Source organism: Spodoptera frugiperda, chromosome 1 (assembly GCF_023101765.2).
Source record: "Spodoptera frugiperda isolate SF20-4 chromosome 1, AGI-APGP_CSIRO_Sfru_2.0, whole genome shotgun sequence".
NCBI lineage: Eukaryota > Metazoa > Arthropoda > Insecta > Lepidoptera > Noctuidae > Spodoptera > Spodoptera frugiperda.
The window spans coordinates 1,874,580-1,893,126 of NC_064212.1; the positions used below are offsets into that span (position 1 = coordinate 1,874,580).

Genomic DNA, 18,547 nt, shown 5'->3' on the forward strand with positions numbered 1-18,547 from the left:
GATCTAGTGTTTTTGACAGAAATTCAATAGAAAACTTAACCTTTTACCAGTTAATAAAGAAGATAGTCATGTCTAGAGATCTTTGTAGCCTCTAGTCATATAGTGAAGTTAAGACTTGAGTGATCAAGAGGACCACCTTCTAAACTTTTACGCGCATAAAAATACGAATAGTAGAAGAAGAAGTAGAATAGTAACAACCTATTATTATGTAGATGAGACAGAAAAAAAAACCTTGAAATCACGTATTTCTTAACCAGAAGAAAAAGGGGACAAAATCATCCAATGTCTTTTCCCGCCTTGGGCGAGGCCAGAGGGAGTGTCAGACTCTTACTGACTAAAAACCACCTCGTTCCTTCTCCTGCTTTTCGAGCCGGAGCCCCAGTGACCCTTTAGTCCGCAGCACCGAGTCTAGAACATAAGCTTGGCTTTAACAATTTATTCATTAAACTCAAAGACTGTCTCAAGTAGACATAGACGAGTAGTTTTTTGTCTATCTAGATTTAATAATAGGCGTCTAGTCGTCCTAAATAGGCTCAGTTTCAAGGCTAGCAGCATTCTGATCTAGGTGATGATATAATTTCAATTACTAATTCTGTTCAGGTAGTTTTTTTTTATATTTTTTGTCTAAACTGGTTGTGTCTTACATATAATTTGTGGTTTTGTACTTTATGTAGTGGTAAATCCTACTAAAATTATCAATGCGAAAGTTTGTTCCTATTTCTTTTCTTTCGCAAAAACTACTAAAGGGATTGGAATGAAATTTTGGAATAGGAATAGATTATGGTCTGGAATAGCACAGGCTACTCTTAAATTAATCCCAGGAGAACTTGGGCGCTGGCAGAGGATAGTGGTTACTTATTGTATTTCTAGAATTCGTATTGTCATAGTCTCCCAAATGCTTAGACGAGGCATAAAATCTACTCATTATTTTTTAGAATATTGATTCTATCATTTGGAATTTTCCAAATATACCATAGCTGAACTTTACACAATGTAAACATGACGTAACCCACGTCCCAACAATGGACTGACATTTTCTTCAGCTAATAGCATTATAGCGTTTATAGCAAAACTACTGACAATGCTATCACTAATCGGCTGATCAGCTTATGGTCATTACCTATATGTTCAGTTCTCAGAGTCCCTATTGACTCGATTACTAGTATTAATTAATTACATAATGCAGGACTTAATGACAAGGCCTTTAATTTCTCTAGGACGTCTAAGAATATAGAATACTAACTACTTCCGCACGGTTTTACTCGCTCTGTCTCGGCTCCTATTCATCGTAGCGTGATGTTATATACTTAGCATATAATCTTCCTCAACAAATGGACTATCCAACACTAAAAAAATTATTCAAATCAGTGCAGTGGGTAAGGCGTAAAGAAGAGATAGAGACGTGAGTTAAATATTCATCCACTGCTCAGCTACTTTTGGTCATAGCGTAATGTTTCATACCATACAGTCTTCCTCGATAAATGCACTATGCAACACAAAAATATTATTCAAATCGGACCAGTAGTTCCGGAGATTAGCGCGTTCAAACAAACAAACTTTTCAGCTTTGTATATTAATAATAAATAATTATATAGATTTAGACATATGTAGAATATAGAGAAACAAACATGATTTATGAGCTTTCAAAGTCCCGAGCAATATCTAATAATATCATAATAGAAGAATATCGTAATTAGATTCGAAGTCAGGCTTCAATAGAAACTGGAAAGGAAACGAGGTCGCCTCACTCACGTTCAAATCTACTTATAATAGTTCTCTAATGGAAGTTTTAAATATAATAATGTTAACAATACATTGAATAGTTTTTTCTGTAATAGTTGTGAAGTAGCCGTAAAATTATCCATTATTTTTTCAAATATTGCCAATATGCATGCTACAGTAACGTACAATGTAATGTGATTATAAAATCTACACTGTTTGGTTAGATAAAGTTATATGTAAAATAGAATCAGACGTTACTTTGCCGAAATCTTTTAATATAAAGGTGAAGTCTGTTTGAACGCGTTTATCTTCGAAACTACTGGTCTGAATTTAATAATTATTCTTGTGTTGATTAGTCCATTTAACGAGTATGGTTATAGGCTATAAACATGATGCTACGAATAATAGGAGCCGGCTAGAGCGGGTGGAACCGCGCTGAAGTAGCTAGTCCATGATGAAAGTGAATTCTGGACGCACAGCGCAGTCTTATATGCATATAGAGTTACGGACCCACCGCATAATCTTATAAGCAAGTAGAATTACAGAGAATTATGTAAACATAATTAAAGTTAAGATTTCATCATCATCTTCAGCCTGGTTCCATCCGCGACAGGACGACCAATTTTACCTAAACGGAATTACATGCACGAGCTAACAATAGATTCTGCGTACCAGACTAATAACTTATGCATATAACCGCATTGAATTTAGCTACTGTTCCAACTTGGAACCGGAATTTTATAAAAAATGAATATGAACATGAAATAATGCTCGTAAGAACGCACGTTGTTACAGGATTAAAAGCTGAGCAGTTGATATTTGTATATTTGTAATGTATTTCACTTTTACTTTACACTCACGAAGTTCAAATCTTAACTTATGCTTGGCATTTACACTTTCAGTCACTTAACTAGCGAGTTGATCAGTACCCTTAGCATGAGTTTTCTTTATGTTTAAAGTAATCGAAACTATAGCGCGTTCGGCGCTCTGATTAGCCGGCTCGAATAAACTAACCAAACGTAAAGCAAATTCGTACTAAGGGTAGAGAATTTTCATTAACATTCTAATCACAAACATCATTTTCTTTCACTCAAACATTCGTGTCTACGAACTTTATTTTTCCATTAACTCATGACCATGAGCATCACTTAACCAATTCATCCAAAAGCCAAAAATAGCTTAATGATGTTTCGCCTTTTTGGCGGGGCTTTAAATTCCTGCGTGACCTTTGCAGGATGACCTTGCAAAATCTTTGCCATTTTTACGAATCCTTAGTGTCCGATGCCATTAAGCCCACGTACAATGGTTCCAACAGGTAATTGCTCATTAGTAACTGAATCAATAACAACCTGTTAGTCGTATGTGCTAATTTTAACCTGTATAACTTACCTGAGGACCGGTCGTTGCGACGCATTGAGGACACGACATTGCGTGTCGTACTCCCTTTTATTAGCGACGACTTTTGTTGTTTTAATGGTGAAGATACTTAAAATTGTCTTAGTCTTTCTCAATTTTGATATTTGTCTTCGGTAGACAATGGACTCGCCTTTGATTAATGGGTCTCATAACAAACGCAAACTCATGCTTATCTTGCCTACAGGTGTACAGGTGTACGCAAGTCAAGCATGAGTTTGCGTTTTATGCCCAAGTCTAGTAATTAGACGGTCACGGTGAAACTATCTTTAATAGTACTTAGTAAGTCTGGAAAATATCTAGTGTTTTTTTCCTTTAAATTACATTGTCCCACACTAGGATTGTCTACTGTGTCGTGGGTGCGCTTACATACCTACAAGTTCACATACACATAGACACCCAGCCCTGAAACAAGAATTTGTGGATCCAACAAAGAGTTACTCCGTGCGAGAATCGAACCAGCCAATCCTTGCACGGTAGCCGGTTGCCCAGCCACAACACCAATTGTTGTTACTGTAGCTGTATTGTTTTTACTTTTGGATTTCTCTGTATATCTATCAATACGAGGAATCATTTTCTAAAACAGTTCGCAATTATTGCCCCTTTAACATTATTTGTTTTCTGTTTTTTTTTTTTTCTCTAATATTCTCCATTATTTGTTATAACCTTTGTATCATGTTTCTGAACTATAGTCTGTCTATCTGTCTTTGTGTCTACCAGTTACAAAGACTCAATCGTATTGGGTTCGTTTTTCCTTTTGGGTATAGATAGAGGTCGCAATAGTTGGACTCATGTTTCACTTTGTTTTATTAGTTTCGTTATAAAGCGAGTGTATATTGTTAGCTCAATGCCATACGGTTGTATCGCAGAAATTAATACTCTCATTAACAGCTTTTATTTGCTTGCGGCAACAAATACTTTCGGAGGTATATTGATTTGAAATATCGCGTGACGTCAATTCTAGGTACTCTTTATACGTAGAAATTACGTATTTACTCCCACTCTTTTATTCAAAAGGAAGTTAAGATACAGTTTCGCATGCAAAATCCTTATTCTTTTCTATTCAGATTGCTTCATCAACTTTCCTTTTAACATCATCTGAGGCTTTATATTTTTGTGGATATTAAATTCTCTTTACTTAATTGTAAATGGTGCCAAATCCGACAGTCCTTTCAAATTTCTTAGTTTGAAGTACAAAGTAATTTAAAACTGTGACGTCATTGGGTCACGATTGCCAAGTACAAAGACCTTCCTCTTACTTTAGCGAAACAAAATGCTACTAGATATTACTTTATTTTATATTTATATACAATAAGTATGTCTTTCCCTTGACCTTTTATTGGCAAATAGCAGGAAATACTTCCTATAATGTACGTCTGTGTGTAGGAATGTAGCCTTTAATGACTTTCTTTGGCACGGGTGCATTAAGTTGGAATTTTGCCCAGGGTTTAAAAAATTAGGATAGGTGATGGTAGATGAAATGTGACGTTGACCTGGCTGAAGAAAGGTTGGCAATTGGCGAGCAATTTTTTAAAAACTTTCTTGGCACTCTTTGGCTTTGTTCTCGTATGTGCAATTATTGAAAATAAGGTCTTCTATTGCCAGGGGATGAGGCAAAAGCTGGTCCTTTTCTACCTACAAACTCCAAAAAAATCTAGTCATCTATAGCTATAGGTAAGAAAAATAGCTATTTTTCTTACCGGGAAATATTGTCATAGTTCAAGTAGAACTCATAAAATTTAAGAAATGGCGACACAGCACTAATTAACCTACTTTTTAAGATTCAAAAACTGGATTACTTTTTAACAGATTCTAGTTATCTTAAACAAAATCAGCGTATTTTACGATAAATCAATACCTATGTATCCGTTAGTTAAAATTCCATCGTTTGATAGTGTAAAAAGTACTGATAATGTCTGTCTTTCGGTTAAGTACCGAGTTATCAATTTGATATCCCATCTTTGGCTCTTTATCCGAGAAAGAAAGGAAATATGTGTGACGTCAAAGATTACGTACTTACTTTTTTTAAGATTTTCGGATTATTTGATAAAAATTAGGACATTATTTTAATCTGATATAGATCATGCAGATGACGTATCTTGTCGACTTGTCAACACTTGTCTCGTACATTGCAGTAGTATTCTAGAAACATATCTCATACGTATATTAGAACAAGTGTGGGAGAGCCAGCCTTCGGCTTGAATGGGCCGGCTCAATCCGAGTGACACCACGGTCTCACATATATCCGTCGTGAAACACACTTGCGTTGTGATTTGTTATGTGAGTGAGATTACCAGAGGCCCTATTACCCCCTTCCCAATTTTCCCAATCCCCGATTCCCCAACAACCCTTAAATTACTAACCCCCAAAACTTGTAACGCCTCTAGTGATTCTGGTGTCCATGGGCGGCGACGATTGCTTACCATCAGGTGATCTCTGCTCGTTTACCGGCCTATACCATAAAAAACCGTAACATGACTGTAGGCTTAAACCAAAAGGAAGTAAGGATCCGATAGATTAGTTTAAAACGCATATCGGCGTACTATCGTCGCTTATAAAAGGCACCAATGCTAATTACCGAACCATATTAGTGTCGGCATTCATTTAACTATACATGCATAGGCAATAGCAACAACCTTATTGCTATCATCACAAAGGCCAGTTCCGTTCGCCGATTTCGGTGAAGTTGACGGTCTTCGGCCATATTTGTCGGCGTTTCGGTGAACGGTGTCGGCGAAGCGGGTAGCCATGATGCATGTTAAGTTGGCAGTAGATCATTTCTTATTGATTGCATTATTTTTTTATGGGATTTGTGCGGCAAATGATCTTCTGGTGGTAAGCAAACGGCGCGGGCGCTAACCATGAACAAGCAGCATCCATACGAGGGGTTGGCAAGTGCGTTACCGACCTAGTGGGGGGTCAAAGATTTGATATTTCTTCAAGTTACTTGAATTGGTTAAGTTAGGAGTTTTTCTTTTTTCTTCTTCAATCGTTTTATGTAATCTGCTAAATACAGTCCTTTGTTTATTAGCTCAGGTAACTATCAAGAGTGACTGCATGCATTTTCTCCAAAAAAAGTAACAGAAAAATTACTCGTTTTAAGGGGCAAAATCATCCAATGTCTTAGCTCGTCTTGGGCGAGGCCAGAAGGAGTGTCAGACTCTTACTGACTGAAAACCACCCAGTTCCTACTCCTGCGTTTCGAGCCGTAGCGCCGGTAAATCCACTAAGTATTCTACAGCTCCGGATCAGGAGAAAAATGACTTAGAACCTACATTTCACAAATATTTAATATATAGACTACTAGCAAACCCGGCAAACGCCGTTTCGCTACCAATGATTTTACGTGGTTTCCTGCTTTTGTCTTAATTTTTTCCTGAATTTTCTTAATAACCCGAGGCCTTTCCAACGAATGCAAAACCGTGGAAATCGATCCGTGCGTTCTGGAGTTATAGCGTTAGGAAGGAAAAACCCGACTTATTTTTATATTATAAATCTGCATCTGTCTCATAGTACCTACTCGTATATCAGTCTAAACTAGTTTCTTGGTTTCAAACTATAAAATAAACACAGATATCGTACAAGGTTCCCGGCGCAACAAGTTCATGATCACCATCGCTAGTGACTTGATAATGCTATTGATTTTAATGCTACTTCCACTTTATTACCTTCTGAAACATTTATTGCCTGTTGTACTAGTACGGCTACCTATTCGTGTTGTATTGACATTTATTTCATTGTGTATATTGATAACGACTTTGCTCGAATTTTTAGTATGAGTTATGATTCTGTGCTGTTGTAAAGTTATATTATGTGTGCCGTATTTTTGTTTTGCGTGTAAGATTAACTATTTTTGACCATAATTTGGCCAATTTATTTTTTCTATTTTATGTCTACCATGGTATACTAATGTATTGATTCAATTACTGCACTGTTTGCAACTGTTTATCCTATCGAGGTGTGTTGTTGCTTGAATATTTTATTATAATAGATAACTATGCTATCTATAATAGGTATCTATATATTAATACGTGATGCAAAACTTTGGACCGCTTTTTACGAAAATTACGCGGACGTAGGAGCATAAAATTTGGTACACTCATAGTTTATGTGTAGGAGAAGTGCAGAACGCTAATATTTTTCAAAAATAATGCTTATAAAGTACATTAAATCAATAAATAAAACATTACACACACATGCATAGTATCTGATCGTATTTGACAAAACGTCAAAATCGATAGACATTGCGATGATATTCTCACGTCTCATATGAATAGAGTTTTATAAAAAGAGTTTGTTTGAGTTTGGGTTAAATAAAAATTATCCTTGAACGTATGTTAAGTAGTATTGTAAATTAAATTGTATATGGTTGAATTTCGACCACTAGGCGACCACTAGTAAAATATTAATAGCGAATGTGTTGCTAGGCGCTAATCTCCAGAACAGCTGAACCAAATTCGCTAACTCTTTTTTGTTGGGTTTGCTACTGTTAGAAGAAGGTCGGCTGTTATTTAATTCTTTGACTGTCAATAGAAAACTATTGAAGGCAAATCCTCCGCTAACCTCGGTCACCGGTGATTTCCATGGCGTTTAAAGTGTTAATTAATAGATTTAAACTTAGAAACAACCTTCCAAGTAACTGCTATAATATTGAAGTTGCGAACAGCATTCTTGCTTTCCCAATTTATGATATTTAGGGCAAAAACTGTTGTTTAAATTGATGTGTAATCCAGAAGTTTGTAGACCATTAGTATCTAGCTATTTATTGTGACTTTAATGGAACTAGGCGATGTTGTCTCAAAGAGACAGATATATCCAGAATTGACTGAAAATATCAGATTCAACACAGAAAATGAAGAAAATCAAATATTAATTATGGAATGGACGTGACTGGAATTTCCCCATTGTTTCTTAGTTAATGTATTGTTGTAGTTTTTATTACTTTAGTATGACCAAGATCTTAATTATGAATAGGTATTATTGCAGTACCTAAGAACACTTTGTAGCTGCTTTGAAATAAACAATATTTAATATTATTATACCTAAATATAATTATGTTCTTATCTATTAATCCTTGTAGAAATATGAATACCTAATTAATTCTTATAAATATTACACTAATATAATATTTATTAACTCTAAACTGGTCCCATGTCGCCGCAGACTTGGGATCACACTCTAGAATTTTGTCTCGTGTCATATGTGTTTACCAACTAACAATGGGGTAATATCCTCGGCCAAAAATAAATTATTACAACTGTTCAATACACTTCCGTACAGTTAAACCTACCTACGTTATTCACCACAGAACTTCTTTGTTTATACATTACATACGTACGTAGGTACGTACATACATACAATATAAAACTCCTATTAAATTGTCACACACGCGATCAAGCCCGACCTTGTGGAGGACATCATCAATTTGTAATGAACCCCGTGAACATTACATAGTTCTGAAATGTAAACCTCTCAAGGTTATTTTAATTATTTCATATATTTCTGTTATACAGCTTACCTACCTATGTAGAATTTTGGTTAACCGTATTAACATAGGCAGAATAAAATACGTCTCTACTACTCCTTCTTGAACTCACTAAGTCTCTCGAGAACTCTCGTCAATAAGAGTCTGACACTCCCTCTCGCCTTGCCCTGGTGAGAGAAGTCATTGGATGATTTTCCTCCATGAAAAAAAAAGTTCTTTAAGGAAATTTTACCTATTCCAATAATAGTCTCCCTACATATAATTACATGAAACTGATAATAAATCAGTAACGATAAGTCGGTGTACTATTTATCTACAAATCTACCTACCCTTGGGACACAGGTGTGAGATTACGATGACACACGTACGTTATATAATTGACTACCTATTTCGATTATCTTAGTTATATAGACAACAGTATCTACTTAATTACCATAGATACTATGTTACATAGTTAAACAGGGCGTCAGAGACAAGGGGTGTAATAAGACTTATGATAATAACAAAAGTAAAAGGTATACATCATACATAGTGATTATCATGTCTCAAAGAGCCATCAGACCACCACAGATGGGGCCCAGTAGGGCAGATGCCTGATCCGAAGCTGCGGACTACCTAACGGGTTTAACAGGGCTCTGTTCGTCAAAATCCGTTCAGTAGTTTCAGCGTGATTGACATCCAAATATCCAAACAAACTTTCAATATTAGTGTGATTATACACAAAAAGCAATTCTATTCTAAACGACGAATACATATGACAAATACATACTCCTAAAATCAAGAACATAATTATCACGTTTTACACACACATACAATATACACAATATCTCATATAACACACTGTATATAACATAGTAAGGCATGTACTATGTACTAAGCTGAACATAAAGACTAGGTAAACAGCTGTGATGATTAATCACAGCCGTGGCACGATTCTTATCTGTGACTTTGTGACTCTTGGCAGATGATTCAGAGACAGAGTACGCTGATGAAAACTTATAAAGAATATATTTTTATTGTTTTTCTTGCGATTGGTTTAGTTCGTATCACGGTAAATGTGATGGGCAGGTTTTTTTGGCGTCTTCGTCAAGCTGCCTCTGATTTTTAAGCATGTAAACATAGCTTAATACATACGTATATTGTGATTTTTTATTGATTACTCAATCAATTGACTGCAATTGAATAAATATTGCATATTTTACACATTTTCATCACTTTTAACAATTCGTTTCGGCACGCAGTTTCTACTTAAATAAGGATTTTTCAAATTCACCACCTGCGTTTCCACTCAATGCACATATAATAAATTCTATATAAATAATCTGTATAATAAATTGTTTACCAAGCATAAACAAATACAGCCGAGCAACGTAACAAGTGAACCCAGACGCTATTTACACTGGAATTACATAACCACCACAGAATGACTTCATTGCAGACGAACTAGTCAGATTTTGTAGGATTTTCCACACAAAACATGCACTTGTGATACCTATTGAAAAGTGTAAATATAAATTTTGCACTCTTCACAAATATGTTGCTTCGTGTGACGTATAGATTGACTGATAGTCATATCATTTGATGTTAATGTTACATTCTGTCTCACTACATGATTGTATAGAGAGATTTTGCAAAGATTATGACAAGATTCTTTCTTTAGTAACTATATCTATTGACAGATAAGTTATTGAACCTGGCTATTAGATAGAAAAACGAAAATGAATAACGCGCGAGTGACACTTATTTGTCACTCAAGTGGTATAAAAAATACAGAGTCAGCTGCCTGAGGCATAATGGATCGATCCGGACAAAGGTTTATTAGTTACACGAAATCATAAGAGATACTATATAATTTTATTATAACTATCGTGAGACATACTAAACTAATTATTATGTTATCGACTTACTCGCGTAACTGTTTGATGAGGAACTCGACTAGTTTCAAGCCATGCTAAAGGCTCATATTCATGATGAACAAGCATTCGGCTCGCCTCTTTTACATATGTAGGACTCAAAGTTTGACTACACGGTTGGCGCGGTGATTGGGCAACAGGCTGCCATAAAACGTGTAGCGGGTGCGATTGCCGCACGGAGCAACTCTTTGTGTGATCCACGAATTGTTGTTTCGGGTCTGGGTGTCATGTGTATGTTTGTAAACCCATGATACAAGAGTAAGTCCTCTAGTGTGAGGCAATGCTTTTAAAAAAAGTCGTATTTTCGAAAAAAACGCATGTAATATTTATACGCACTTCTGTCTGTATGAAAATCTTTTTCTATATTTGTGTAATTAACAGATTTTTTCTCCTTTCAGCGTTCCTGCTATGCAGTCGACCAGTGATAGTCGTGAATATGCACTTCAAAGACAGCCTGGAAGCTGACGACGTCACCAGCCTAAGAAGTATAGCAGACCTCGCGGTCTCCAGCAAGATGGAGCTGGTCTTCATCGGAGAGTTCAGGACGAGGAGTAATGTGCAATGTGAGTTGATAAACATGCTTTATTAAAATGCCTTTTATTGTGCAAGAGTAATGAATAAAAGTCTTTGATTACCTTAAGTAGGTAAAGAAAAAAAATATTGCCCCTTTTTAGTCCTATGTCGTAGGGGGTGAGTCCATATACATACATACATAACCTGAAGCCTATCTCCCATGGCAGAGACAATGGAACGCCAAATGGTACGAATCTTATATACCTCTTTCGCTTCATCAACAGTCCTCAGTTTTTTCATACATGTTCGTCGGTAAAGGGTACTTTGAGTGACTGTATCGTATCATACACCGCATACATGTCATTAAATTATTCACTATCTAGATCCGGCATGACGACAGAAATCTCGAACAACATTGTTGCCGATAATTCGATTATACCGATTAATCGCTGCCCCCTTATCGTTCAAACAATTATAATTATGTAAATGATCAATTACTATTATCATTATAATTTAATTTAATACCTTTATAAAACAGCTGAATTCTACGTCATCACACGCAGGTTATGATTCTATAATATATCATAATTCTATATTAAATTGATTTAAATGTATTAATTCAATGTTCGAAAAAAACTCAACTAATTTCAAGCTGTACTGGGACTTATAAAACTCTTAATTAGTATCGTTACATCGCTTATATAATTATAGCTTAGGTAAACTAACTGGATTTTGACATTTAAAAGTGGCAACCATAAATTGATTTAGACACGTGCAATTTATTTTCAAAACTCTGATTCATTTTCGTGTTTAATGCGTGGAAATGTAAAAATGGCGTTACATGATGTCTATTTTAGCTGTACAATATTATGTAACAGATTATTTTTAAATGTCACGAGCTATGTGGCCAAATCTATAAGAATGACAACACAGGTGTTCTCTTGTCGTTTTAGAAAATATGTGCTATGTATATCTGTCCATACCTCAAAATAAATGCAGTACATGTTAATACCTCCTACGATAAGTAAGAAAAACAAAATTTAAATCTTATGTTTTCTGTTCCAGCTTTCAAAACCTGCCAATCGGTGCTGAACGAAGAAATTGTAACTACGGTCGACGTGAAAGCTACGGGCCAAAGCAGCATCTTATGCCCCGGGATGCTGGACAGCACATCTTTTAACGGACACTCAGGTGCTATCAAAACAGGACTTAGCCACTTAGCCATACCACGAGGCTGGTCCTGGGGAGGCCCAGCATCCCCCTTCTGCCCAATCTGGGCCGAAATAAAGGTCCCAGATTGACAAAAACATACAATAATGTATGGCAATAACATAAATATAGCTAATTTTGTATCCTCGGCTGTCCTACTCATCATACAATGCCTTCTAATGGTGTTATTGCACTCATATTTCAATTGAGATTAGACAGCCATTTTCAAACGTCAAAATTGGCGCCAATTTTCCTGTCAATTTTAAGGTGTCAAAATGTATTTATACTATCTATGGTTTAAGTGTTATACTTTTTAATATTACGTGATAACCTGATTGGGCATGTGGGGTTTTGGTACGGCTGATGCCATTTCATGTGGGATTTAATTATTAGCCGTTTGACAACTTGGGTTTCTTAATTTATTTTAGTGAACGAATTTTTAAATTAAGACTTCATGTAAACTGTACATGTTGCAATAATATTTCTATTATTGTATGTACATTTAGTAGTGTAGGACCAATATAATATAGTCCAATTTTTGCCCAACCAAAGCATGGAACATTTATCGTGAAACTAATAGCAAATATAATGAATTACCACTCTAGCTAATTATGTATATAAATACATTTGTAATATACTATATATTTATGTAAATAAAACGTAGTCTTTGCGGGGCATAGACTGAAAGTGTGCTTTTTAATGTTAAGTAGGTAGATTAAAAAGTTTTTTTTGTTTTAATTATTTATGCAAAACTATTATTTTCGTCTTGTAAGCATCAAAGCGTTGATATCATGTGAAGTGGTTCTAGAAGTGGTGCTCTTGTTCTAACACTACCCTTAGAAATCAGAACTTGATAAAATAAAACATATGTATTTTACCTATAAATATGTACAATCTTTCCATCCTATAAAATATTTCATCACACATGCATACTATTATAAACTCCATTACCGTTTAATAACAATATTTTTCCTAAATCAAGTATCGCAACAAACACTACAATGCTATAAACTTATAAAGACTTTATGGCTCACTAGCGCCAAATAATAGAGTAAAGTAAACCATCAACTACTAGGGATGTGCCATAAGACACATAAATGCTTCGAAATTAATTAGAAATCCTGGCGCCCTCTTACTTTTGTTAATGGTGGCCATAGCGGAGGTTCGCGTGAAGTAAATACAGAAATATATATTTATGTAAAAGATGTTAAAGAAATAAATCCAACATTCTAAGGTTTATTCCCAAAAGCAAACCGTGTTTTGAAGCTTCATTTGTACCTTAAATTCATTTATTGAATCAATATTCATTATAATTATGTATGTCGGTCGTTTTCATTTAGTTACTTCTCTATTGAATAAGATCGTAAAATATAAGAGATTTGACTGCTGTAACTCTTGCTACTAATTAGTGACTGAACGTAACTAGTAAAACGCTTTCTATGTAAAAATGTAAATTTTGGCGTTCAAAGGAATTTAATATTTAAGATAAATAAAAAAATCTACTTAATATTTTTGTATTATGTGATTTTGATCTCGTATAGGAAAAATGATAATTAGATTCTTGAAAATTTTCAAAATTTATTTCGAGTTGTCGGTCTTTCTGCTACTATCTTGTAAACGGCTGAACCTACTTGCAATATATTATGTGAAAATCTTTCCTAAATACTGTAATATAAAATATATGGAGTAATATTTTTGACAAATTACACAATATAGATAAATAAATCTGTCCTACAACTAAAAATAATAGATAATAATTAATGTTTCAATTGTTTTTTTTTCTCTATGGGGTATTTAAGGGGTCCACAGATAATACTAACCAGAGATTCCACAATGTCTATAGTTTATCAATTTTGTGATAATAAAGTATAATTTTAATTTTTGTGGTATTATCTGAATAATTTGAAATGTTTATTACATGGTGTAAATTATTGATGAATTTTAAAAATAAATTATTTAAATTATGATGTTGTTGTTTTATTGTTTATGGTGTATTGTGTGTTTTTAATGACTTTGTCATGGGTTGTATGTAGTCATTAAGATTTATATCTACATAATTGTTTCCGTGTGGTTCTATGAATCGGTTAGGAAGATTATTTAAAATGGTGCTTGAAGAGTTATTATACTCGATTACGGATTCAAAAGATTTAACCTCTCATATACAATCTGATAGGGGTCGGACTTCTAACCCGTTAAGGCTGAGTACTACATCTAATTTTATCGACAAAAAATAATATGGGGGTTGAACCCCCAATTGAAAATATCGAAAAATTGTGATTTTTTCGGTAAAAATAATTCAATAATGATTTTTTTTCTCACCAAAACATTATCAAACATATGAAAAAAGTAATGAATTAGTTAGCCAAGGTTACTACCGTTTGTCTTTTTTTGTTTCTACGACGCATACATTTGACTGCACGGTTGGTGCGGTGGCTGGGCGACTGGCTGCTGCGCAACGGTGGTAGCGGGTTCGATTCCCGCACGGAGCAACTCTTTGTGTGATCCACAAATTGTTGTTTCGGGTCTGGGTGTCATGTGTATGTGAACTTGTATGTTTGTAAACGCACCCACGACACAGGAGAAAATCCTAGTGTGGGGCAACGTATAAAAAAAAAAAAAAAAAAATAAATACAACCCTTGATATCAAAAAAAGTAAAAAAAATATTAAAATAGCCATAATTTTTAGGGGGAGGAGGTTAGACCCCTTCGACTTTTGTCGATAAAATTAGATGTAGTACTCAGCCTTAACGGGTTAGAAGTATCGCCCCTATCACATTGTATAAGACGCAATAGAAACACATTGTGTCTCGCGTGGATCTGCGTTCGCGTAGACACCAAGGGTTAACAGATTTCCAAGATTAGGATTATCATTTGAGTAAGATATTAAAAAGTTAGCTGATCTATTAGCTACAATATTAATTAACTCTCTGCGTATCCTCATACAAGATGAAAAACATGAAAAAGTTTCCAACCAATCACCATAAAGGGCTTGTCTTAAAAAAACACAATTACGTGACAAAGTCAAACTTTGACACTGACATTACGACGCGACGCCGCCGAGTTTGGAAAACTTATATTGTTATGAAATAAAATACACATCAGAAAGCCCTAAAAACCAGAAAATGTCGGACATAGAAACCAGACTGGAGGGAATGCTCTTTGACTTCCAAACTACATACAAAACTGACTACCGTAGGGGTCAGATTCGAACGCCAGTGTTAACAAAATACGAGGAGAAACCTAGATGCCTACAAGTTAGGCCTCCGCCCTTGAAAGACATCCACACGCTGACTGCTTGGAAGTCTACGCCTGTCCCTTTTAGCTTATTCCATAAACCACATCCTATTCTTCATAAGGACCCAAATAAAGTTCAGGAGCCTTATGTTAGTATTGTTTCTCTTATTATTGCAATTAAACTGAATATTACTTACTTTACTTAAACATAATGCCAGCCCGAATGCTGTAAAACCAACCATCAGATTTGACAAAGACAGGGCAATAAGGGCTTGCTGATAACGTGAAAGCTAATCCGCCTGCGCAGCTGTGTGGCGATTATGGGATGTGAACCATCTTTCATACATCTACGAGATAGTGCTCTCTTCCCTTAAAGTCCAGTTATGGACTTTTTTATCGTATGAGCCGGTAAACGAGTAGACCGGATCACCTGATGGTAAGCAATCACCTCCGACCATGAACACCCGAAACACCAGAGGTGTTGCAAGTGCGTTGCCAGTTAGGAATTTAAGGGTTGTTGGGGAATCGGGGATTAGGAAGATTGGGAAGGGGAGTAATTGGGCCTCCGGTAACCTCACTCACACAACGCAAGCGTTGTTTCACGTAGGTTTTCTGTAAAGCCGTGATATCACTCCGGTCGAGCCCGCTTATTCATGCCGAAGCATGACTCTCCCACTCTTAGGTATACTTGAACTTTTATGGGCTGTTAATGATGACCTAAAAGCCCGCATTGTACGCATCGCACGCAACGGATTGTACGCACCGCATCATCAGCAATGCCTACATGCGATGCGTACGATGCCTGCTTACCTTTAATCACCTCACAAACATCCAGGTAAAACAACCAGACAAAGAGCTAGCGCAGGTAATAAAAACCCGTCCCCGCATAGTGATGACTCCCGCAGTCAGCGTGGATGACATAGAGGATCCGAAGGCGAGGGAGATCCTCTGCGATGCCATGTACACCAGCACTGTCGCCAAAATGTACAGGGATGCCGTCTCTAATTATGTCAATATGAAAGCGCCGCTGTGTCCGTTGCCTGTACCAGCTAATCCGGTAAGTGGGTAAATTGTAGCTTAGTGCTTGTATGATCAGTATCTTTAGTACGAGTTTGCTTTACGTTTAACGAAAACGAAACGAGAGTGCGTTCGGCGCTCTTATTGGTTGGTTAATTCGAGCTGGCCAATCAGAACGCCGAACGCGCTCTCGATTCGATTACTTTTAACGTAAAGCAAACTCGTTTTTATGGGTACTGATGTATGAATGTGATGGAAACTAACGATGTAAGGATCGTACTTGGTGACATTGTCTTTTCTGCTTAACCCTTGCCCCTTAGGATAAAAAGCGAGAGTTTTATAGTTACCTTTGAAGACCACATCTCTGTCGACGGTAGAGTATTTTTGGCAATAGCAAGATTTGTACAAATTCAAAAAGTGACGTGTCGACCACGCCAACAAAAAAAGTATGCCTTATGCCTACCTATAGCTATTTACATCTTCATATCAAAATTGTCATTCTTTTACTTAATCGTAAACTGGAGCTTCATACAAACAGGTGACTCTGCCGCGCCTTCAACCCCCGTACGTGTCTCCGGAGTGGAGGATGGAGACGGTATCCTGGGACAAGCAACAACTGAGGAGCTACTGTGACCCTACCAAGGAGTTCTGGCTGCGGCAGAAACCATCTAAGTATGTACACAGATACAGACACACCACATATCGAATTGCACACACACACACACACACACACAACGTCACGCCTTTTATCCCCGAAGGGGTAGGCAGAGGTGCACATTACGGCACGTAATGCCGCTATACAATGTACACCCACTTTTCACCATTTTGTGTTAAAGTCCCATGTAATAGGGGGTGAGCCTATTGCCATATCCTGGACACAATTCCAGACTCCGTGCTACCACTGAGAAATTTTTCGAAAAAAGCCCAGTAATACTTTGCCCGACCCGGGAATCGAACCCGAAACCCCTTGTTCGGCAGTCGCACTTGCGACCACTCGACCAACGAGGCAGTCGAATATCGAATTGCCCCATCATTTTTTCTAATCATCGTGCATCAAAGAGCCATCACACCACCACAGATGGGGCCCAGTAGGGCAGATGCCTGATCCGGAGCTGCGGACTACCTAGCGGGTTTACCGGGGTTCCGGCTCGAAAAGCAGGAGTAAGAACGGGGTGGTTTTTAGTCAGTAAGAGTCTGACACTCCTCTCGCCTCGCCCTCGCCATGAAGAATTTACTTCATCATGGCGAGGGCGAGGTATATGACAGAGTGCTTTTTTTGGTGTTCCATTGCCCCTCTATACCCCAATGGAATGCAGACGATAATCATCCTGTATTACTGTCTATAAGTCATAATAACAATGATATATATATTATGTTTTTCGGCTTACATAACTAGCTATTTGACTAGGTACTCGACTAGATTCAAGCCACGCTAGAGGTTTATTAATAAGCAAGCAGTATACGAAATGAAACTAGTCGAGTTCCTCGTCAAATAATTACGTGAGTAAGCCGAAAAACATACTAAATAATTTAGTATGTCTCATGAATGTTATAATACTGTTTCATTTTGAACAAACGCCCGCGCGGGCATTAAGTCTTATCCTAATGTCACGCTTGCAATGCGTGTACGAATGGGTTAAGTCGAATCATATCATACTTATGTTTAACTTACAGATGCATTCCTTGCGAGGAGACAGCAGTAATGGCTGCACATCGCAAACTTAAACATCAGATGGCATGGGCAAACCGCAAATGAAGATATTCAAGGACACACTTATCTAGTTTACATTTCATGAAACTAGAAACGAGAATTCTATACAGGGTTTTAAGATTTTGTTCTTAAAACGAAATGCTAAGATGGCGTTGGTCTACCAGCGTCTTTTATCTTGACCGAGTGTTGTTTTTTTTATGGATTAGGTGGCAAACGAGCAGACAAGTCACCTGATGGTAAGCGATCAGCGCCGCCCATGGACACCCGCAGCTGGCCTTTTAAAAAGTAATATAATTGGTGCTAAACTTGTAAAACAAGCACTTATTGCCT

The 18,547-nt window shown here is 36.6% G+C and overlaps 2 protein-coding genes across 4 annotated transcripts in view; both read left to right on the plus strand.

The window, feature by feature from the left end:
- The window catches only part of LOC118273121 (endonuclease/exonuclease/phosphatase family domain-containing protein 1), a 262,956-nt gene extending 248,734 nt beyond the window's left edge, over positions 1-14,222 (plus strand). For all 3 annotated transcript variants that reach the window (XM_050696313.1, XM_035589919.2, XM_035589920.2), the window contains 2 exons: positions 10,932-11,096; positions 12,112-14,222. In XM_050696313.1, coding sequence (XP_050552270.1) covers positions 10,932-11,096; positions 12,112-12,347 — 401 coding nt within the window. In that variant the 3' untranslated portion in view covers positions 12,348-14,222. The remainder of the gene's footprint in view (positions 1-10,931; positions 11,097-12,111) is intronic.
- Positions 14,223-15,315: 1,093 nt separating this feature from the next.
- LOC118273120 (uncharacterized) lies at positions 15,316-18,459 on the plus strand. The gene is made up of 4 exons (XM_035589917.2): positions 15,316-15,638; positions 16,325-16,546; positions 17,045-17,178; positions 18,181-18,459. Exons 1-4 carry the CDS (start codon positions 15,378-15,380, stop codon positions 18,260-18,262), a joined length of 699 nt encoding a protein of 232 aa, XP_035445810.2. The 5' UTR covers positions 15,316-15,377; the 3' UTR covers positions 18,263-18,459.
- Positions 18,460-18,547: the final 88 nt, after the last annotated feature.

Excerpts from the sequence above, each read along its gene's own strand:
- LOC118273120 (XM_035589917.2), top strand. The coding sequence starts at position 15,378 with ATGTCGGACATAGAAACCAGACTGGAGGGAATGCTCTTTGACTTCCAA. Across the intron at positions 15,639-16,324 it reads ATAAAGTTCAGGAGCCTTAT|GTAAAACAACCAGACAAAGA; the intron begins GTTAGTATTGTT and ends ACAAACATCCAG. Across the intron at positions 16,547-17,044 it reads TGCCTGTACCAGCTAATCCG|GTGACTCTGCCGCGCCTTCA; the intron begins GTAAGTGGGTAA and ends TCATACAAACAG.